General features: G+C 43.0%; 1 protein-coding gene across 2 annotated transcripts in view; it reads right to left on the bottom strand.

Annotated features, from left to right (window-relative positions):
* pappa2 (pappalysin 2) overlaps positions 1 to 20,587 on the bottom strand; it is a 100,918-nt gene that overhangs the window by 12,491 nt on the left and 67,840 nt on the right. For both annotated transcript variants that reach the window (XM_056420651.1, XM_056420652.1), the window contains 4 exons: positions 19,375 to 19,543; positions 18,236 to 18,368; positions 17,002 to 17,123; positions 13,735 to 13,806 (listed from right to left, as the gene is read on the bottom strand). In XM_056420651.1, the coding sequence (XP_056276626.1) occupies positions 13,735 to 13,806; positions 17,002 to 17,123; positions 18,236 to 18,368; positions 19,375 to 19,543 (496 nt within the window). The remainder of the gene's footprint in view (positions 1 to 13,734; positions 13,807 to 17,001; positions 17,124 to 18,235; positions 18,369 to 19,374; positions 19,544 to 20,587) is intronic.

The raw sequence follows: 20,587 nt of genomic DNA, 5'->3' as shown, positions 1-20,587 counted from the left end.
CTTATGGCAGCAGATAAAGGACTCCTCTCTGTACTGGTCTTGTTAGACCTTAGTGCTGCATTCGACACCATTGACCATGACATCCTATTACAGAGACTGGAGCATTCGATTGGCATTTCAGGCACGGCACTAATTTGGTTTAAATCCTATTTATCAGATCGATCTCAATTTGTATTTGTAAACGATGACGCCTCGATAACCACCAACGTTAATCACGGAGTTCCACAAGGTTCTGTGCTTGGACCAATTTTATTTACCTTATACATGCTTCCTTTGGGCAATATTATCAGGAAACACTCCATAAACTTTCATTGTTATGCAGATGATACTCAACTATATTTATCGATAAAACCAGAGGAGAGCAACCAACTCGGTAAAATTCAAGCATGTCTTAAAGACATAAAAACATGGATGACCTGCAACTTCTTGATGTTAAACTCAGACAAAACCGAATTAATTTTAATCGGCCCTGAGCATCTCAGAGATCAATTATCTGGTGATGTGGTTTCTGTAGACGGCATTGCCCTGGCATCCAACACCACTGTAAATAATCTTGGCGTTATCTTTGATCGGGACTTGTCCTTTAACTCCCACGTAAAGCAAATCTCAAGGACTGCATTCTTTCATCTACGTAATATTTCAAAAATCAGGCACATCTTGTCTCAAAAAGATGCAGAAAAATTGGTTCACGCGTTCGTTACTTCGAGACTGGATTACTGAAACTCCTTATTATCAGGCTGCTCTAATAAATCTCTTAGGTCCCTCCAGTTGATCCAGAATGCTGCAGCTCGTGTTCTCACTAAAACTAAGAAAAGAGATCACATCACTCCTGCACTAGCTGCTCTGCACTGGCTCCCAGTAAAATCAAGAATCACTTTTAAAATTCTTCTCTTAACGTACAAAGCCTTGATTGGTGATGCACCATCATATCTTAAGGAGCTTGTAATACCATATTGCCCCACTAGAGAGCTACGCTCACTAAATGCGGGACTACTTGTAGTTCCTAGAGTCTTAAAAAGTAGAATGGGAGCCAGAGCCTTCAGTTATCAAGCTCCTCTTTTATGGAACCAGCTTCCAATTTCAGTCCGGGAGGCAGACACAGTCACCTCGTTTAAGAGTAGACTGAAGACTTTCCTCTTTGACAGAGCTTATAGTTAGGGCTGAATCAGGTTTGCCCTGGTCCAGCCCCTTGATATGCTGCTATAGGCTTATAGCTGCCGGGGGACGTTTTAGGATGCACTGAGTACCTATCTCCTCTTTTTTCTCTCCTTAAGGATGAATTTTCATCTCTCAATCACACGTTACTAACTCTGCTTTCTCCCGGAGTCCTTTTGACTTCACGTCTCATGGGGTCATCGGACCCTATGAGACGACATAGATCCTATCTGCCTGATGGATCATCGAGGTCTGGGTCGTGGAATTCCTGCTCCTGACTACGCCACTGTCCTGTTGAGACTCCGCCCACTGTTGAGACTCCGCCCACTCCTCCTCCCCACCGCCATCTGCCTGATGGATCGTGGAGGTCTCCATCGTGGAATATGCCTACTATGAACTATTCATACACTCTGTCATATTCATTGAATGTATTTTAACTCTAAATCTGTCCTTCTGTACACATACATCTATTGCATCTGTCCATCCTGGAGAGGGGTCCTCCTCTGTTGCTCTCCTGAAGGTTTCTTCCCTTTTTTTCCCCCTGAAGGGTTATTTGGGAGTTTTTCCTGGTCCGATGTGAGGTTTTGGGGCAGGGATGTCTATGTGTACAGATTGTAAAGCACTCCGAGACAAATTTGTAAATTGTGAAATTGGGCTATACAAATAAACTGAATTGAATTGAATTGATTGAGAGATGAAAATTCATCCCTAAGGAGAGAAAAAAGAGGAGATAGGTGCTCAGTGCATCCTAAAACGTCCCCCGGCAGCTATAAGCCTATAGCAGCATATCAAGGGGCTGGACCAGGTGAACCTGTTCAGCCCTAACTATAAGATCTGTCAAAGAGGAAAGTCTTAAGTCGACTCTTAAATGAGGTGACTGTGTCTGCCTCCCGGACTGAAGGTGGAAGCTGGTTCCATAAAAGAGGAGCTTGATAACTAAAGGCTCTGGCTCCCATTCTACTTTTTAAGACTCTAGGAACTACAAGTAGTCCCGCATTTAGTGAGCGCAGCTCTCTAGTGGGGCAATATGGTACTACAAGCTCCTTAAGATATGATGGTGCATCACCAATCAAGGCTTTGTAGGTTAAGAGAAGAATTTTAAAAGTGATTCTTGATCTTACTGGGAGCCAGTGCAGAGCAGCTAGTGGAGGAGTGATGTGATCTCTTTTCTTAGTTTTAGTGAGAACACGAGCTGCAGCATTCTGGATCAACTGGAGGGACCTAAGAGACTTATTAGAGCAGCCTGATAATAAGGAGTTGCAGTAATCCAGTCTCGAAGTAAGTGGAAATGGACCCGACCCTTACTTTGCCCACATGGGGTTCGTTTTAGGGGTCAGGGGCTCATGTTGAAGTTCATTATTATTTACATTCCCTTCCAGGAAGCGTGTATATCTTGCTCTCAACAGAAATGCACAGACCCGTGAAGAGTGTTGAACCAGCCAGCGTTGGCCGCGTACTTTATTCCCCTAATGGGTAATTAAAAGGTCAACTGGTTTGTGTATTACAATTATACAATAACTCCCTTCAAATCAGCGTAAAAGAGAGCAGCAGCAGCCAACACCACACTAACATAAATATTCCACCTCTTGGCATTGGCTGGTTCGAAGGGAGCATGTGCTGTCATCAGCACCAGCAAAGCTCTTCATCAGAACATTATAAAACATGTCAAGCAGCACTATATTCTTCAAGTATCTGAATCAATCTTTTAATAGCAGACTATCTATCATCTCAATTTCCTTCGCTCTGTTGGCCCCTCCAGCCCAGAACCTTCTGACAACTGTTTGGAGGAGCCTTTAAATCGGAAAGACAGTTCAAGGTGTGTGTATGTGTGTGTGTGTGTGTGCGAGTGTATATGTGTGTGTGTGATTGAGTGAGTGAGTGTGTGTGTGTGTGTGAGAGAGAGAGTGTGTGTGTGTGTGTGTTTGTGTATGTGTGTGTGCATGCATGTTTGTGTGCACCGTAATGTGCCCGGCATTGTGGGATATAGCCCATACGAAATGGTGAATCATTGGCTATTTGTTTATGCTCAGAATTAAAGGTTTTGTGTGACTAAGTGGAAGCATGATAGTTTTTCTTTAATCTTGTCTCATCAATTATCATGTTTCTGTGAATGTGTCACTGGTGACAAATCATCTTTTATTTTATTTTTATATTGGAGTTTTTTTTTTTACATATGGCTGGAGCATCAGACTGAAGGAACAGTGGTAGGACGAGCTCCAGGGAGCACAGGATGTTAGAGACCAGAATGAAGAGACCAGATTATCGAATGGTTGTACTTCCTTTAAATTTTGGTCAGACTTTGGATTGAACAGTTTTGTGCACAGCAACAAGTTGCAATCTTGGCTTCCACCCCTGCAATCTTACCAAAGTGATACTTTCCTCCTTCTGAGTCTATATCATGCAAGTGCATATAAACATTTGTTTTAAAGCTTTAGATAAATCTGGTGAACAGTAAATGTGGCAAAGCAATCAAGTTTCCCAAATCTTGCTGGGTTTCTCTCAATTCCTTGACCTTTTTAAAAAGTTTCTCATTTACAGACATTCGCTGCTTGTGCTTCCACATTAAAACATGGCGTGTCAGCATGTCACCTGTTAAACCCCCTTTTAACAGGAAGAACTACTTCTACCACATGTTTGCCAGAATGTGGCTGATTTGTATGTCCTTGTCTCATCCTCCCAGCATGCAGCCAGTGAACACTGCTCTGTTCTCTACCTTTCCACCTGTGAATCTTAAACCTCCTACATCAACCCAGTTAATGGCGCCATTCTCTGTTGTGTGGAAATACCCTCATGCGGATGTCCCAAAACTGTATAAAACTCACAACTTCCCTCATAAAACCGTAGACCAGTGTATGGTTCATAACTATGGATACCATCAGTAATTTGGAACATGGATTGATGGTACTGGACTGCAGGTGAGCCCCATATACCTTTGTTCCAGGAGCAGCTCAGAGTGGAGTTGGTAGATTTTTCCAGTGGTTAAATTCTGAGTAACTCACTGGAGAGATATCTCAGGCAAGTCCAACGGGAAGATTCAATGGAGGCCCAGAACATAATATACAGAATAGGCCTCGAACACAGCGGGACTGGAACATATGGCAAGGGCAATGCACATTTGGCCTACTCTGTTCGGTCTGTTGCCACGATAAATTGGAGTGACTGAGAATGGATTGGCTAATGAGATGGGGAGGAATTCACGATATGGTTAATCATTTAAAAATAAAACATGTGCTGTCCAGAAAGTTTATAGCTAGATAGGCAAGGTAAAATATGTCCTTTCCATTGATAAGGAGGCAAAATCCGTAACATATTTTCCTCTAAGATGATCAAGAATCCTTCAATCTTCCTTGAATGACAAGCTTTGTAATCGGAAAGCTAAGAAAGCTTTTCCCAAATGATTTGCTCTATGGAGACCTGTGTGTTCTACTTCATTTGGACCAGTTTAATTCCACTTACTGAAAATGCAACCAAAATCTAATTATTATGCTGTCCAACAGTTGTCTTTTGGCTGAAAAAACAATATATACTCTAATACCAAAGCAGCCTATTACTCATGAGTAACAGAGAAAAATGAAAACAACCCCAGGACTCTCTTTAGCACTGTAGCCATGACTTCATGAACTTCTTCAATGAAAAGATTCTAACTATTAGAGGCAAGATTGATGATCTCTTGCCCTCAGCCAGTGCCGATCTATCCTCAAGTGGAGTGGCTGTATACACTGGTGTATATTTGGATGGTATAAAAACATGGATGATCTACAACTTCCTGAATCTGAAGTTATTTTACTCGGTCTAAAACACCTCAGAGATCAATCAGCCAATGATTTAGTTTATGTTGATAGCATTGACCTGGCATCCCAAAACACTGCGAAGAATCTCGCAGTTACTTTTAATCGTGACTTGTCCTTTAACTCCCACGTGAAGCAAAACAATCAGACACATCTTGTCTCAAAAAGATGCTGAAAAACTGGTTCACGCATTTGTTGCTTCTAGATGAGATTACTGCAACTCCTTATTATCAGGCTGCTCTAATAAGTCTCTTAAGTGCCTCTGGGTTGATCCAGAATGCTGCAGCTCGTGTTCTCACTAAAACTAAGAAAAGAGATCACATCACTCCTGCACTAGCTGCTCTGCACTGGCTCCCTGTAAGATCAAGAATCACTTTTAAAATTCTTCTCCTCACCTACAAAGCCTTGATTGGTGATGCACCATCATATCTTACGGAGCTTGTAGTACCATATTGCCCCACTAGAGAGCTGCGCTCACTAAATGCGGGACTACTTGTAGTTCCTAGAGTCTTAAAAAGTAGAATGGGAGCCAGAGCCTTTAGTTATCAAGCTCCTCTTTTATGGAACCAGCTTCCAATTTCAGTCCGGGAGGCAGACACAGTCACCTCATTTAAGAGTCGACTTAAGACTTTCCTCTTTGACAGAGTTTATAGTTAGGGCTGAATCAGGTTTGCCCTGGTCCAGCCCCTGGATATGCTGCTTTAAGGTCTAGTTTGCTGGGGGACAATTTATGATACACTGAGCTCGTATTCCTCTCCTTCTGGACAAATTAATACCTCTCTATTGCACATTACTAATTCTACTTCTTCTCTGGAGTCTTTGTGCCTTCTCGCTTCTCAGGTTTCCATGGATCGTGCATGTGTCTGGAGACGGTTCTGGCTCCTGGGCCCTGCCCCCTGTCTCTTTGACCCTGCTTCCTGCCCTCTGGCCTCCTGCCTCATTGACCCCGCCTCCTTCCCGATGCCTCCTGCCTAATGGGCTGGCCTCCTGCCTCCTGCTATGGCCCTCCTTAAATTTGGAATTCTGGGCTATGCTTAATATACTGAATTGAATTGAATTGAATTAAACACGTATGTGTTTCAGAAGAAACAGAGCCAAGTATAGAAAAGGTTTTCAGGTGTTGGTCAGTTCACTGTGGGTCCATTTAGTATTCAGCTCATTTCAACCCTGATCTCCCATCTAAAGCAAACAGCAAATCTTCAGGTGTTTGAGCTTCAATCAGACATGTTCTATTGGTGTACATCTGGCCTCATGTAGACCTTTTGAGATATAACCACAACTACCCCTCATCATCGATGTGAAACCCATTGTTACTTTTTTTTTAGACTAGGAAACTACTTTGCAGTGTTTCATCGTGTGATCAAGGGGATTAACACAGCGCCCACCAACCAAATGGTTTCTGTCCTCTTTGCCTCAATGCCTCATATTAAGTGATGCATGAATCAATGCATTTAATTGTCTGTCTGTTATACACCCGTATCAAATTATTTCTCCCTATTAATCACGCGGAGAACATTCTGAGAAAGACACTGGTCATTCACAGCAGGTCTTTTATAACCGATGCATCTCTTTCTAAGGCTTTACAGTAGAACAGAATGGCCTCAGACGGTCTGTTCTACGTGTACCGGGTCCGCTGTGCTAATGAGGTGCCTGAGTTAACTTTTGCACTTATTGCCAGATGTATTTGGAGAAAGAATGAAAAGAGAGGCAGAGTAAAAGAACGATTGGGGAGCATTGGCATCTGGATGAGATCTGGCATTGCGGACTGTGCAGCACATGTGGTCTGGTATAATTTACAGTGTTGTCATGGAGGAGCAGGTCAGAAGCAACTGTTTTGCCGGGAAACATTCACGGGAAGGTGGAAGGGGAAAATGTAGTGCTGGCAGGTAGGAGGAATATTTTAATACCGTGAGACATCAACAGTTTATGTGTTCCAACTGTAGTTCCAGTGGTTCTAAACCCAACGGATGAATGCCAAATCTGTCATCTCTATCTGGGTTTATGAATTTAAGATGCTTTACCGTGCTCTGCTAGAAAATCCCCGAACAGCAATGGACGTTTAATTGCAAATAAATTTCAATTATGACACAAACTACAGCACAAGGAAATGGGATGATTTTAGACAATCCCAAAAGTCTAAAGTTGTGCTACAGCGGCCTCTAGAGGCTGCAATGTGTAGATCTAACATTATGAAGATGTTGGACGGAACAAACAACTTACTGATCATTTTGCCACTCTTATCTAAAGTGCGAATCAGAGTAATGGGGAGTGTATCTTGAAGACGCTCAAAGGAGGGGGGGGGGGAGCATGACTACATCAAAGTCAGAGGTATTAGGACTTCAATGTGCTCAGGACAATTCATGGAAAAATTACATTGGGTATGTTCAAACTTTCAGACCAATTACAGGAAGTTCTGGCTGGCTATCGTCAGAATTGGAAAAAGGTAAAACAACGCAACTAAACATTATGATTGAATGAGTGTGATTACTTTATAATGAGTCAGTTAAAAAAACTTACAAAAATGGCAACACTTCCTTCTGAGAGGATGAGAGCAAGGATTAAAGAGAGAGAGGATACAAGAGACAGGACATGATTTAGCAAGGATACGAGAGAGAGGACATGATTTAGCAAGGATACGAGAGTGAGAGGATACGAGAGTGAGAGGATACGAGAGAGAGGATACGAAAGCGAGGATACAAGAGAGAGGATACGAGAGAAAGTGGATACGAGAGAAAGAGGATACGAGAGAGAGGATAAGAGAGCAAGGATACGAGAAAGAGGATACGAGAGAGAGAGGATACAAAAGAGAGGATATGAGAGCAAGAATACGAGAGAGAGGTTACGAGAGAGGCTACGAGAGAGAGAGGATTCAAGAGACGATACGAGAGAGAGGATACGAGAGCAAGAATACGAGAGAGAGGATACGAGAAAGAGCATATAAGAGCAAGGATACGAGAGAGTATACGAGAGAAAGAGGATACAAGAGAAGATACGAGAGAGAAATGATACGAGAGAGAGGATACGAGAGAAGGAGGATACAAGAGAGAGGACATGATTTATCAAGGATACGAGAGTGAGAGGATACGAAAGCGAGGATACAAGAGAGAGGATACGAGAGAGAGAGGATACGAGAGTGAGAGGATACGAAAGCGAGGATACAAGAGAGAGGATACGAGAGTGAGAGGATACGAAAGCGAGGATACAAGAGAGAGGATATGAGAGAGAGGATACGAGAGAAAGAGGATACGAGAGAGGATAAGAGAGCAAGGATACGAGAGAGAGGATACGAGAGAGAGAGGATACAAAAGAGAGGATATGAGAGCAAGAATACGAGAGAGAGGATACGAGAGAAAGAGGATACAAGAGAAAGAGGATACAAGAGAAGATACGAGAGAGAAAGGATACGAGAGAGAGGATACGAGAGAAGGAGGATACAAGAGAGAGGACATGATTTAGCAAGGATACGAGAGTGAGAGGATACGAAAGCGAGGATACAAGAGAGAGGATATGAGAGAGAGAGGATACGAGAGAAAGAGGATACGAGAGAGAGGATACGAGAGAGAGAGGATACAAAAGAGAGGATATGAGAGCAAGAATACGAGAGAGAGGTTACGAGAGAGGATACGAGAGAGAGGATACGAGAGCAAGAATACGAGAGAGAGGATACGAGAAAGAGGATATGAGAGTAAGGATACGAGAGAGGATACGAGAGAAAGAGGATACAAGAGAAGATACGAGAGAGAAAGGATATGAGAGAGAGGATACGAGAGAAGGAGGATACAAGAGAGAGGACATGATTTAGCAAGGATACGAGAGTGAGAGGATACGAGAGTGAGAGGATACGAGAGAGGATATGAAAGCGAGGATACAACCTCAACAGCTTCTTTGCACGGTTTGAAGCACAGAACAGCACTCGTCCACACAAGACTCCGCCCCCTCCCCATGATCAGGTTCTGTGCCTGTCTGCTGCCAGCGTGAAGAGGACTCTCTTGTCTATCAACACCCACAAGGCAACAGGTCCAGACAACATCCCTGGTCGTGTGCTGAAGGACTGCGCAGAGGAGCTTAAGGACGTCTTCACGGATGTCTTTAATACTTCTCTGAGACAAGCTGTTGTTCCATCATGCTTCAAGGCAACCACCATCATACCTGTGCCAAAGAAATCCACTCCGTCCTGCTTCAACGACTATCGTCCAGTGGCACTGACCCCCATAATCATGAAGTGCTTTGAACGACTAGTCATGTCGCATATCAAATCCATTCTCCCCCCCACCCTGGACCCTTTCCAGTTTGCATACCGTGCCAAACGGTCCACGGAGGATGCAATCTGCTCTGCTCTCCACCCAGCCCTCACCCACCTGGACAAAAAAGACTCCTATGTAAGAATGCTGTTCATAGACTTTAGCTTAGCATTCAACACAATCATCCCACAACAACTAATCTGCAAACTTGACCAGCTGGGGCTCAACACCTCGCTGTGTAACTGGCTGCTGGACTTCCTGAGTGAGAGGCCACAAGCAGTACGTGTTGGCAACAACACCTCGAGCAGCATCACACTGAGTACAGGGGCCCCTCAGGGCTGTGTGCTCAGTCCTCTGCTCTTCACCTTGCTGACTCACGACTGCAAAACCAGCTACAGCACCAATCACATGGTCAAATTTGCAGACGACACAACATTGATAGGTCTCATCACCAAGGATGACGAGACCCTCTACAGGAGGGAGGTCAACCTTCTGACCACATGGTGCGGAGTCAACAACCTCCTGCTCAACAACAGCAAGACCAAGGAGATCGTTGTTGACTTCCGGAAAGGCCACACCCATCACCCACCACTGACCATCAACGGTGCGGACATTGAGCAGGTCAGCAGCACCAAATTCCTGGGGGTGGAGATCAGTGAGGACCTCTCGTGGACAGCCAACACTACATCGCTGGCAAAGAAAGCACAGAGGCGCCTCTACTTCCTCCAGAAACTGAGGAAAGCAGGGAGCCCCCCATCCATCATGTGCACCTCCTACCGCGGCACCATCGAGAGCATCCTGACCAACTGCATCACTGTGTGGGGCGGAAGCTGCACAGACTACAGCAGGAAAGCCCTGCAGCGCATAGTGAAGGCAGCTGGAAGGATCATGGGTGCCTCACTCCCCTCCCATCCCTGCAGGACATATACAACACCCGCCTCACCCGCAAAGCGACCTCGATTGTGAGTGACCCCTGCCACCCCTCACACGGTCTCTTCAGCCTCCTGCCCTCTGGGAGGAGATACCGGAGCCTCCGGGCTCACACCACCAGGCTGTCCAACAGCTTCATCCACCAGGCTGTCAGGAAGCTGAACTCTCTCCCCATCCTCCCACTCCGTCCTCTTTCAGACTCACATGTCTGAATGCTGCTAGTACAATTTATGTTGTCTATATGTTTACATGTTTTTTACTATTTTTGCACTTTATGTTGTCTATATGTTGCACAATTCAATTCACTTTATGTTGGACAGAAGAGAAACGCAATTTCGATCTTCTGTATGTTTGCACATATGGTAAATTGACAAATAAAACTGACTTTGACTTGAAGAGAGAGGATACGAGAGAGAGAGGATACGAGAGAAAGTGGATACGAGAGAGAGGATAAGAGAGCAAGGATACGAGAGAGAGGATACGAGAGAGAGAGGATACAAAAGAGAGGATATGAGAGCAAGAATACGAGAGAGAGGTTACGAGAGAGGATACGAGAGAGAGGATACGAGAGCAAGAATACGAGAGAGAGGATACGAGAAAGAGCATATAAGAGCAAGGATACGAGAGAGGATACGAGAAAGAGCATATAAGAGCAAGGATACGAGAGAGGATACGAGAGAAAGAGGATACAAGAGAAGATACGAGAGAGAAAGGATACGAGAGAGAGGATACGAGAGAAGGAGGATACAAGAGAGAGGATACGAGAGAAGGGATGAAAGGGAGAGGATACGAGTATGGGTAGACACAGCTAACACAGGGGATCAGGACAGCATGTAGTTATGTCACGAGTACTGCTTATGTGCAATTAATTACAATGTGTAACCAAAACTAACCAGATCAAATGCAACATATTTGTTACAAATCATCAATAACTATCAATATCCATAACAGAATTATCTGGCTGGAAATAAGAGATGTACGAGCTATATTGTCAATTTATAACTTGGTTAGTATTTATTGACCCTCCCAAAAACTGGGCAAAAATGTAATGCGATAAAGCTGGAGAAATGGTGGATATCTCATTTCTCTTCGTGGCTCGCTCAAAGATTTGAGTATTGTTTTCTCCTTTGTTTCTTTAATAAATTGACTCTGGTATCTTGAGTAATGATGACAGCAATGATACAGCAAGTTTTGCTATTATTTGAAAAAGTCTGGCTTGGGCAGTAACTTTAATAAGCTGATGCCCAGAAATGGTGTAATTGTATTAAGGTTTAAGTACTCCTTGATAAATAACAGGATGAAGGCCAAACTAAGTTCTCCCTGACCTAGAAGACTTTGACAGCAAGCAGACATGAAAACATAGCAGACACGGTACGCAAGAACCAAATTACACTTTCACCTGCAGGAATGATTGGGAAAACAAGACGTTGGTTAAGCAACCGCTATCAAACGCCATATTCCCAAAGACCCTTTGTGCTCAGACGTGACACGTTTCTACCAGGTAGTCCCGTTCAGTTTCTACGCTTTACATCACGACTGTAATGGGGAAGACATCTTAACCCAGGTACTCTCAGCTGCAGCAAATCAATGTATAGCCCTTTGCTAGGTACAGTATCAGTCAAGACTAAAATAGCCATTCACTCATTTAACAATTCCAAAGACCTTTGTTGAGATATCTAGATGGAAAGTATTCGCATATACACTACCGTTCAAAAGTTTGGGGTCAGCCAGACAATTTCGTGTCTTCCATGAAAACTCACTTTTATTTATCAAATGAATTGAAAATTGAATCGAAAATATAGTCAAGACTAGGGCTGCAACAACGAATCGATAAAAATCGATTATTAAAATAGTTGCCAACGAATTTCATTATCGATTCGTTGTGTCGCGCGATTATTACGGCGCTCAATAAGTCGCGGAGTATAAACAAAGTTGAGTTGAGCGCAGAGCGGCGCAAGGGAAACCAGAGCGGAGGGAGAGGACAGAACGCTGCGTTGTGAGAGCCAATCAGCGCTGAGCTGCTCCTCTGTTGATGAATCTAATTGGCTGCTGCTGCTCACGTGGCGCTGGATGCGGAAGTCATTCACGTAGTCGGAGACATTCACGGAGCGAAGTGCGCCTACGGGTGACGTTATGAACCCAGACACCAGGGCGCTACATGTCACGACGTGTGTGGCATTTCCACAAGAGTATAACGTAGAAAACGTGGTTATTTATTCCGTGGCGGATAGCGGAAAATATTTTTCCACGGAGAAAGGCAACGGAGATAAGCCACGACGCCACACTGTGAGCGCTGCGCTGCGCGTGCAGACATTTAACGGAGCGGAGCAGCGCGTGCGCTCTGATCGCTCTTTTAATGAAGTATCGATACTAAAAATATGCTAAATCACATCGTTTTTAACGTACGGGTACTTTGTTAGAATCGCTACACTGTGCAGTGTGACAGCAGCAGATGTAGCGGACTAACATTCAAGCTAACCTAACTTCCCAAACATTGTGGACATCTGAACGCTGATTGGCCGAGACGCGACACATCCCATCAAAGATGTTTTATTGCGAGGAGCACCACTTCACATTTTTTCCGCGTCTCACTGGAATCTCAACGGCAGCGGGCCAGGTGAAAAAAATAATAATTCGGAACGGGTCTCTGATATTGTTCAGGGGGCCGGTCCAAATGTGGGGACCACTGCTCAGGAGAGTAAAGCTGTCAGTCTGTTTGTGACGGGTTCATCCACATGCTGACCAGTGGATCTCCAGGACCTTTCCATGACTTTAAACCAAATTTCCATGATTAAACATTTTGTGAAAACTCTGTCTATACGTGACAAAGTGAGAAGATGTAGTATTTAAACTAACAATGAGAATTCCAAAGCATACCGTATATATACACCGTGTAAATTAACATTTGAATAAAACAAATTTGCATTACTTTTCCAAATATTTTGGGATTTTATTTTTTTCAATTACTTTTCTAGGCCTGCTAATAGCCATTTAAAAATTCCATGACTTTTCCAGGTTTTCCATGACCGTACGGACCCTGTTTTGAATAAAGGGTTGAAAATTTAAGTTTTTTTGTTATTTTATCCGATTAATCGATTAATCGATAAAATAATGAACCGATTAATCGATTATCAAAATAATCGTTAGTTGCAGCCCTAGTCAAGACATTGACAAGGTTAGAAATAATGATTAATATTTGAAGTATTAATTTTGTTCTTCAAACTTCAAGCTCAAAGGAAGGCCAGTTGTATAGCTTATATCACCAGCATAACTGTTTTCAGCTGTGCTAGCATAATTGCACAAGGGTTTTCTAATCAGATATTAGTCTTCTAAGGCGATTAGCAAACACAATGTACCATTAGAACACTGGAGTGATAGTTGATGGAAATGCGCCTCTATACACCTATGGAGATATTTCATTAGAAACCAGACGTTTCCACCTAGAATAGTCATTTACCACATTAACAATGTATAGTGTGTATTTTTGATTAATGTTATCTTTATTGAAAAAACAGTGCTTTTCTTTGAAAAATAAAGACATTTCTAAGTGACCCCAAACTTTTGAACGGTAGTGTACTTCTGTATTTGGTGCAGGGCCGCTTGGTTGTTTGGACTCTTACCTCACATGACTGGATGCAATGGATGTCCTGAGGTTCAGGGTACCACTTCATCGTCCCGGTGCAGACTATGCTCTGGAAAACAAAACGTGCAAGAAGTTTGATTGAGCAATTCCGTCGTAGGACACGTAAACAATATCGCACCCAGTCACTCCAGCTCCCAAGAGGCATTCAGGGAAAACCTGTTGATTTTATTTATTAAGTACAAATAAATGGACGATGATGGCAACCAAACCATGGAGTGTGTTTTCCAAGATAATATTTGTTTCCTCTGTGAGTATTGTTTAACGGGAGACAGAAAACATGTGCCCTCTTATTCTGATTCATGAACCGTCAGTTATGTCATTTTAAAGTCCATACATCATTTGAGTTGGATCTTTTGGTGAGGTTGTTATGAAATAATGTCTGAAAAATGTATGCTTTTGCCTGATGGTGTTGAATAAAAAGCACATGGAGTGTCATCGATGTTCATCCTCTAGTTAAAATGAATGCCTTCTGGAAAATCTATGTGATTCTGCCTTTAAGTTGTGTGAAAATATACACTATAAAACACCAGAAGAAGAAAAAAGCAGGGAACTCAACAAAAACATTAATTCTATGGGAACCTATAGTTTATTATTTCTAATGACGAAACAATAAATTACACTATATTGGTACCTTTATTTGCCAATGAACGTAGCACTTGACCTGCCTTACCCTGAACTGTTATATAAAACATGAACAAGAATGCATCGTGCACTCATTCTGATTGCAGACCTGCAGACATTGCAGCGTTGCCACGGACATATGCAATGCATTATGACAATTTCAAGCTTTTTTGCAGCATGAAAAACCTCTTGATGGAAGATAAACAATTGTCACGTACAGTACATCTCAAGTTTTTGCGCTTTGAAATCTGGTGCAATGCTCTGGTCCTCTGCCATTTATTTGACCCCAGGAATTTACACGGTGGGTTAGCAGATAGCTCGATTGACGAACAACCACGGACAGAGAAAGTGGATCCTTCCCCTGCGATTTCCTGTGCAGCCCGACCCAGCGCGGGAGACCTGAGTCTGACATTCAAGATTACACAGTGCCTCGAAATCAGGAGGCAGCGCCAGCGATATGGCGTAAGTAACCAGACCCCCCCGTCCAAGTATTTGACCTTGGCAAGGGCGGACTAACTGGCTGGCTGACCACCCAAAAAGTCAGGCGAAATTGGAGCAGTGTTTGCATAATTATTAACATAGAAGCGATTCCTGAGATATGATATTTGGTAACACGACCCACCTTTAAAAGTCCAAACAACAGCCCTCCGACTCAGAACCCAAAACCTGACATTCCAACGGGTTCATTGTATACACTGCGTGTGTGAGAGATATGTGTGTTTCTTGAAAGGCTTTGACGTCAAACTGGAACCTTTACTCTCGTCTATCTGCCTGCGATTTCCAGTAATGCAAAAAGCACTTGAACGATAACAAAAACACTCTCGCATACGCACGAGTGGGGATTCAGTTGTGTGATAGTGGGCGGTTAGCTACGGCGCAGCCGGGAATTAAAAATGTTTTTCAATTTTTTGTTTTTATTACAAAGATACCGTCTTGCCAATGATTCAGACAAACATCTGATATGAAACACATTTGCACATATTGTGATGAAATCTCAGCTGCTATTTGACAGATTTTTAGGCATTCTCTGTGACTCATAGAGACTTTTGAATTTGAGATCATTCCTGTGTTTGTTTTACTACAATTCTTGCAAAATATGTCCAATTCAATAAGTCTTTTTGCTTTCATGGAGGTTCAAAAATATTTGACTTACACCCGGAAAGGTCAATTTCTACTGCAACTTTCCGTAGTGGGGAAGGATAATGTGGCAGATCACTTCAGTAGATTCAAAGGACATGACCTGAGTCCAGATAAGAATAATCATTGATCTCTATTAGAAACTGGACATTATCCCAACCAATTGAACGATTTCACGGTGCATTTGTTGGAGACATTTCGTTGGTGTTCCTTTTGAAATTGGAAGGTGGTAATAATTTATTTCCAGTGTGACCGGTGTTACGGTACATGTAGTTCAAATCACGCAAAACTGTCTTTTAACACACCGTTAGCTCTAAACTAACAAAGAACAAGCAGAACTTTGTCGCACTTTTTTACGTTTGTATTGATTAATTATGAAGGAAACATTGCAAGCAAACACAGCAGCGAATGTTTGATGTTTTTCTACATTGACCGTCCCCCAAAATGAGTTGTCTTTGTCTTCTACTTGGCTTCAGTGGCTCAGTCTGCAGCAGTAGCTCAGTGTACTCCGTGGTTGTTCAGACCACCAGATGTTTGGATGCATAATTCATTCTGACGGGTGTTTTTGTGTCAAAAGGGACTCAACGCCGTTTGTCATGGCAGCCAGGGAGCAGAACAATAAGCATTTCACGAAAGCCTGCCAAGATTTTCCAAATGGTAGCAAATCCTCTGGCCCGTCGCTCCGTTGTGGTTAATTAAGCCAATCGGGCGTCCTCATTTCTCACCACATCTTGCCTCGTCGAACAACAAGAAACGTCAATAAGTGCAAGCTGATCTGTACGGCACTCCCTCCTTTAAGCCTTGTGTTTTACTGAGCGGGATCAAATTGATTTGAAGCATAAAGTATATATTAAATACCAGTTTGTGAATAAAATGTGTTTGACAACAATGTTTTAGTTTTTTTTCCTTACTGACTCCTTGAAAACTGCATTGAACAACTGCACTTAAGCTGCCAACAGTTGATCTTTTGAATTCTTAGCTGTAGCAGCACAATGGTTCCGCCAAACAAAGACATAATTACAAGGATCTGATGTTTCCTGAAAAACTAAGAATCCTCCAAAAAGCAATTAGAACGTGCTTGGATGGAACTATGTTTGAAGTCATCCACGGTTCCGCGTGTGTTAATTTAAGGAGCACTCGCATGGAAAGCTGCTCAGCCCCTGCAAACCGATATATTTGTGTGAGGGAAGTACTAAAGTAAAGTCACGTGGGTAATCTCAAGGTTGAGCTTGGTCACAACTAATTGTTGACAGCCAGCGTTTCAAAGTGCAGATTGGTGTTGCTTCTTGGAAAGTGTTGCTTTGTGTAAACCTAATGTGAGCTAACTCACTAATAAACCATGCTAACGTGTTAATGAGCCAAGCTAACATTGACTACGACTAAAGGCATCTACACACCGTTTTTTTAAAGGAGAGAATAAAGGACAGGCTAGAACAGAATCCCCGGAGACAAACCAAACTGCAGTATCTTCCCCTCCCAGTCTCACCTGGACTTTGGTGGGCAGCATCCAGTGCTGTAAAGAGTCAACTGTAGCTCCATTGGGCAGAACCACCGGGTCACACAGATCCATGTCTAAAGCCGCAACGCATGTTGGGTAGCAAACAGCACCTGCAAGGAAATTATTATTTTTTTAAGAAAAATAAATAAATCAAATGACACTTACCTCTGACCTCATTAGCATCTGTTGAATGTATTCATGTTCAAACATTGAGGGAAAAAATATACCACATTACTTGAAACCACACAGTCACCTATGGTCTGGACCTTTGGCAACCATTATTATGAAAGGGCTTTTAGCGTTTTACTGTGTGTGTGTGTGTGTGTAGGTGTGTGTGTGGGTGTGTGTGTGTGTGTGTCTGTCTGTTTGTTTGTTTGTTGCTGTGAGTCTAGCAGTTGAGTTTTCAGAAACATTTAATAATGGTCTTCCATAATACATCAATGTAATTGAACTATCGCTTGAAAAACACATGTATTGTCTGCTTGCCACAATGCCGTAATGTAATATACAATGTGTAGTGTTTGCTTTTCACGTTTTTTGTATCAGCCATCGTCGTTCTCCCTCACACATGGCACCTTGGAGAAGTTTCAGTTGGTTGCATTCTGCAACCTCAGCGTTAGATGGTGCCATATATAACATACTGGCCTTTTAAATGCATAGATGCAAAGCATTGATTTAATTTAACAAATTTAGAATTTTAACGATATCAATTATTTTTAAACACACTATAGACAATCATGATGGGATTGACCAATTACTGGTGTTTGGGACCCAGTTTTTTTTACCCTTTACTCCATTCTGTCAGTTGTGTGAAGAAACCTTTGCTTTAGTCGACTATATGGTACTTTAATCTGAGGAGGCGATACACCAAGTCTTATGTTAAAGACGAGACTTTAGAGGTTTGAGAGATGGTCAAAGAAATTATCCCGATCCATTCAAACTACAATCATTTTTAGAAATGGTTGTTGTTTTCTATTCACTTCTGAATTTAGCTGGTCAATGACTTCAGTAAAAAAGGAAAAGAAAATATGTGAAAAAGATGCTCTCCTACTGTGGTTGCCTTTTCTATTTCAGTCTTGTGGCGTGTAAGCCGACAAGCCAACGATAAGACGACCTCCTGTGCTTAGCTTTATTTAGTTTAACAGAAGGGAGAGAATATAATCAGGGCTGTTTATTTTTAATGGATTACATTCCCATCCCTGACAAAGAAGGTTACACTCACCGACGTCCATCCCCTGGTCGCAGCTGTACTCTACAGAGTTGAGGTCGGCGGGAGGAGAGCACGATCCGTGGAGCTTGGAGCACATGGTGAACTCGCCCGTCCAGTCCCCCTCCTTAGTGCAGCGGATCTCCCTCTAGAGACAATGAACCTCATTGAACTATGTGGGCACAGACATTAGTTCCATCCATAATATAGTAGTTGCCAAGTGTTGGAGACATTGAGCGTCCTTTTCGGCCGAGCTGCAATATCAGTGATGTAGTTTGGCAATTCCCTGATGATGTTCCTCACATGTGGTTCTGCAGAGACCTACTGTGGAGCAGGAACAACTGAGGGGGGGTCTTACCAGGTTTTTATATTTCTGTCCGTGGATGGCTTTTGCCAACACAACAGCTTCACAACCCGTTGAGGATACAGTCATGAGACTTTTGAAAGTCGTGTAGTTAAGATCAAGCGCCAGCTTCTGGGTTCCGACGGGTGAAGCACATGCGTCTTAAGCATGCATTCTCTCCACTGACCAGCAGGGGGAAACTCCTCCGGTTGCGAAAAGAAGTCAGATTGTATTGAAGTCTATGAGAAAATTACTCTACTTCTCTCTTGATTTGTTCCCTCAGTAAACATTGTAAACATGAGTTTATGGTCTCAATCTCTAATTTCAAGTCTTCATGAATACAGCATGATGTTAATTAAGTAAATAATGGTCATTTAAAGTCAAATAGACCATAAAGAGGAGTATGCTTTAGGGCGGGGATCACTGGGAGTCGCCGCCACGACCAGAGCCGTATACGCCGTCTCTCCGTCATTCCTCCACATTCCAAATATGGTCACTTCCTGTTCACTGGTTGCAGAAAGCCAAGATGCGGCGGTCAAATCGAGGCTTCAAACAGGTTGTCCACAAGCCAATGGGTGAAGTCACGATGACTACTTCCACTTCTTACATACAGTCCAATGTAAGATCAAATTAAAGTGTAAATTCGAAAATGGGTGTCGTCTAAGCAAGGACGTCGGAAGTATCCATCGTGACCAAGTTAAACAGCATCCAATATAGAAGACCTTGACCATCTGATCTAAACATGACTTGTGATAATGATGTGACCAAAAGTTAGAAAACAAACAAACAGGACAGCTGTTCAAACTCTTACATCTTCCGTGGCATCTGGGCACTGCAGGGTGCACCGGGTGTCGTAGTACAGGCCGTTGGTGCAGGTGTACATGCCCTGGAATACATCAGGTGGGGCCGGGCAGGATATTGGCTCACAGTTAGTTTCCTCCCACTGTCCCCCTTCCAGACACTCCAACTTGAAGTACTTCCTAGAGACAGCAGAAGCCAGGAGTTACATTATCTTTTTGAGCAATAATTAGGGCCAAAAATACAGTTAATGCTCGATTCTTTTTGGGGGGGGGGGGGGGGGGGGTCTGAATTCTAAGCATACTGCTGTACATTAGGACCAGAGAATGTTTCACGGTTATAATCGACCTGACCAATGAGTGTAAAACAAATAAATGTAACATGGTGGCTGAAAGCCTCTTGTGTAGTATCATACAGGACCATTGAGGTTCACAAAAACAAACTCCCTCCCGAACTGTATGCACTCAATGCCCCCGCTGTGTGTGTGTGTGTGTGTGTGTGTGTGTGTGTAGTATTTGTGGGAGAGCCCACCCTGTGTGTGTGTGTGGGTACATGGTGTCAAAGTTGAGAGTAAAACTCCTGTTTAAATCTCTTTAATAGCTGCTGCTGTTCACTTTCACATGTTGGACTAGTAAAGCATCAGGGGTTATTAAAATGTTTGCACATTATGTTTGAGAAAGAGTAACTCGTAAAAAGATACCCAGCTGCAAATGGATCTTTACATACGATGGTTTTCCACCGTATTAGGTGGAAACTATAAAATGTGAATGGTTTTTATACTGCCTCATATTCAAGGCAGCAAGGAAAATGTGTATTACATACACAAGAAGTCCATCGAGTGCAGGATATTAAACTCTCCTCGTGCGGACCCTCTCGTCTTATTAACAACATGTGAACTGTGTTGAGTAATGAGCAGCTACCCCCAAAACAAACTCTCTCCGCGGAGATTGTGCGCTCTTTTAGTTTTTGTGTTTATTTTTAATATTTTCTTTGCCACAAACACATCGGCACTAACAACATACGACCGCAGCACACTTTTGGACATAAACTTTTGCGCAAAACAAGGGTTTTTGTCCACTTTTTCCATCGATCCAGCGTGGCCGGCGGAGATTGTACGAGCGAACCGCAACAACAACAGTGGAGCCGCTACTACGGGGAGACGACGAAAACATCGAGGGAAACGGAGCGGAATTCGGAACAGACTGAGAGTTCAAGCCCACCGTCCA

Source organism: Pseudoliparis swirei, chromosome 8 (assembly GCF_029220125.1).
Source record: "Pseudoliparis swirei isolate HS2019 ecotype Mariana Trench chromosome 8, NWPU_hadal_v1, whole genome shotgun sequence".
Classification (NCBI taxonomy): Eukaryota; Metazoa; Chordata; class Actinopteri; order Perciformes; family Liparidae; genus Pseudoliparis; species Pseudoliparis swirei.
The sequence above is the reverse complement of the archived record's forward strand: the minus strand, read 5'-3'. Positions and strand labels throughout refer to the sequence as shown.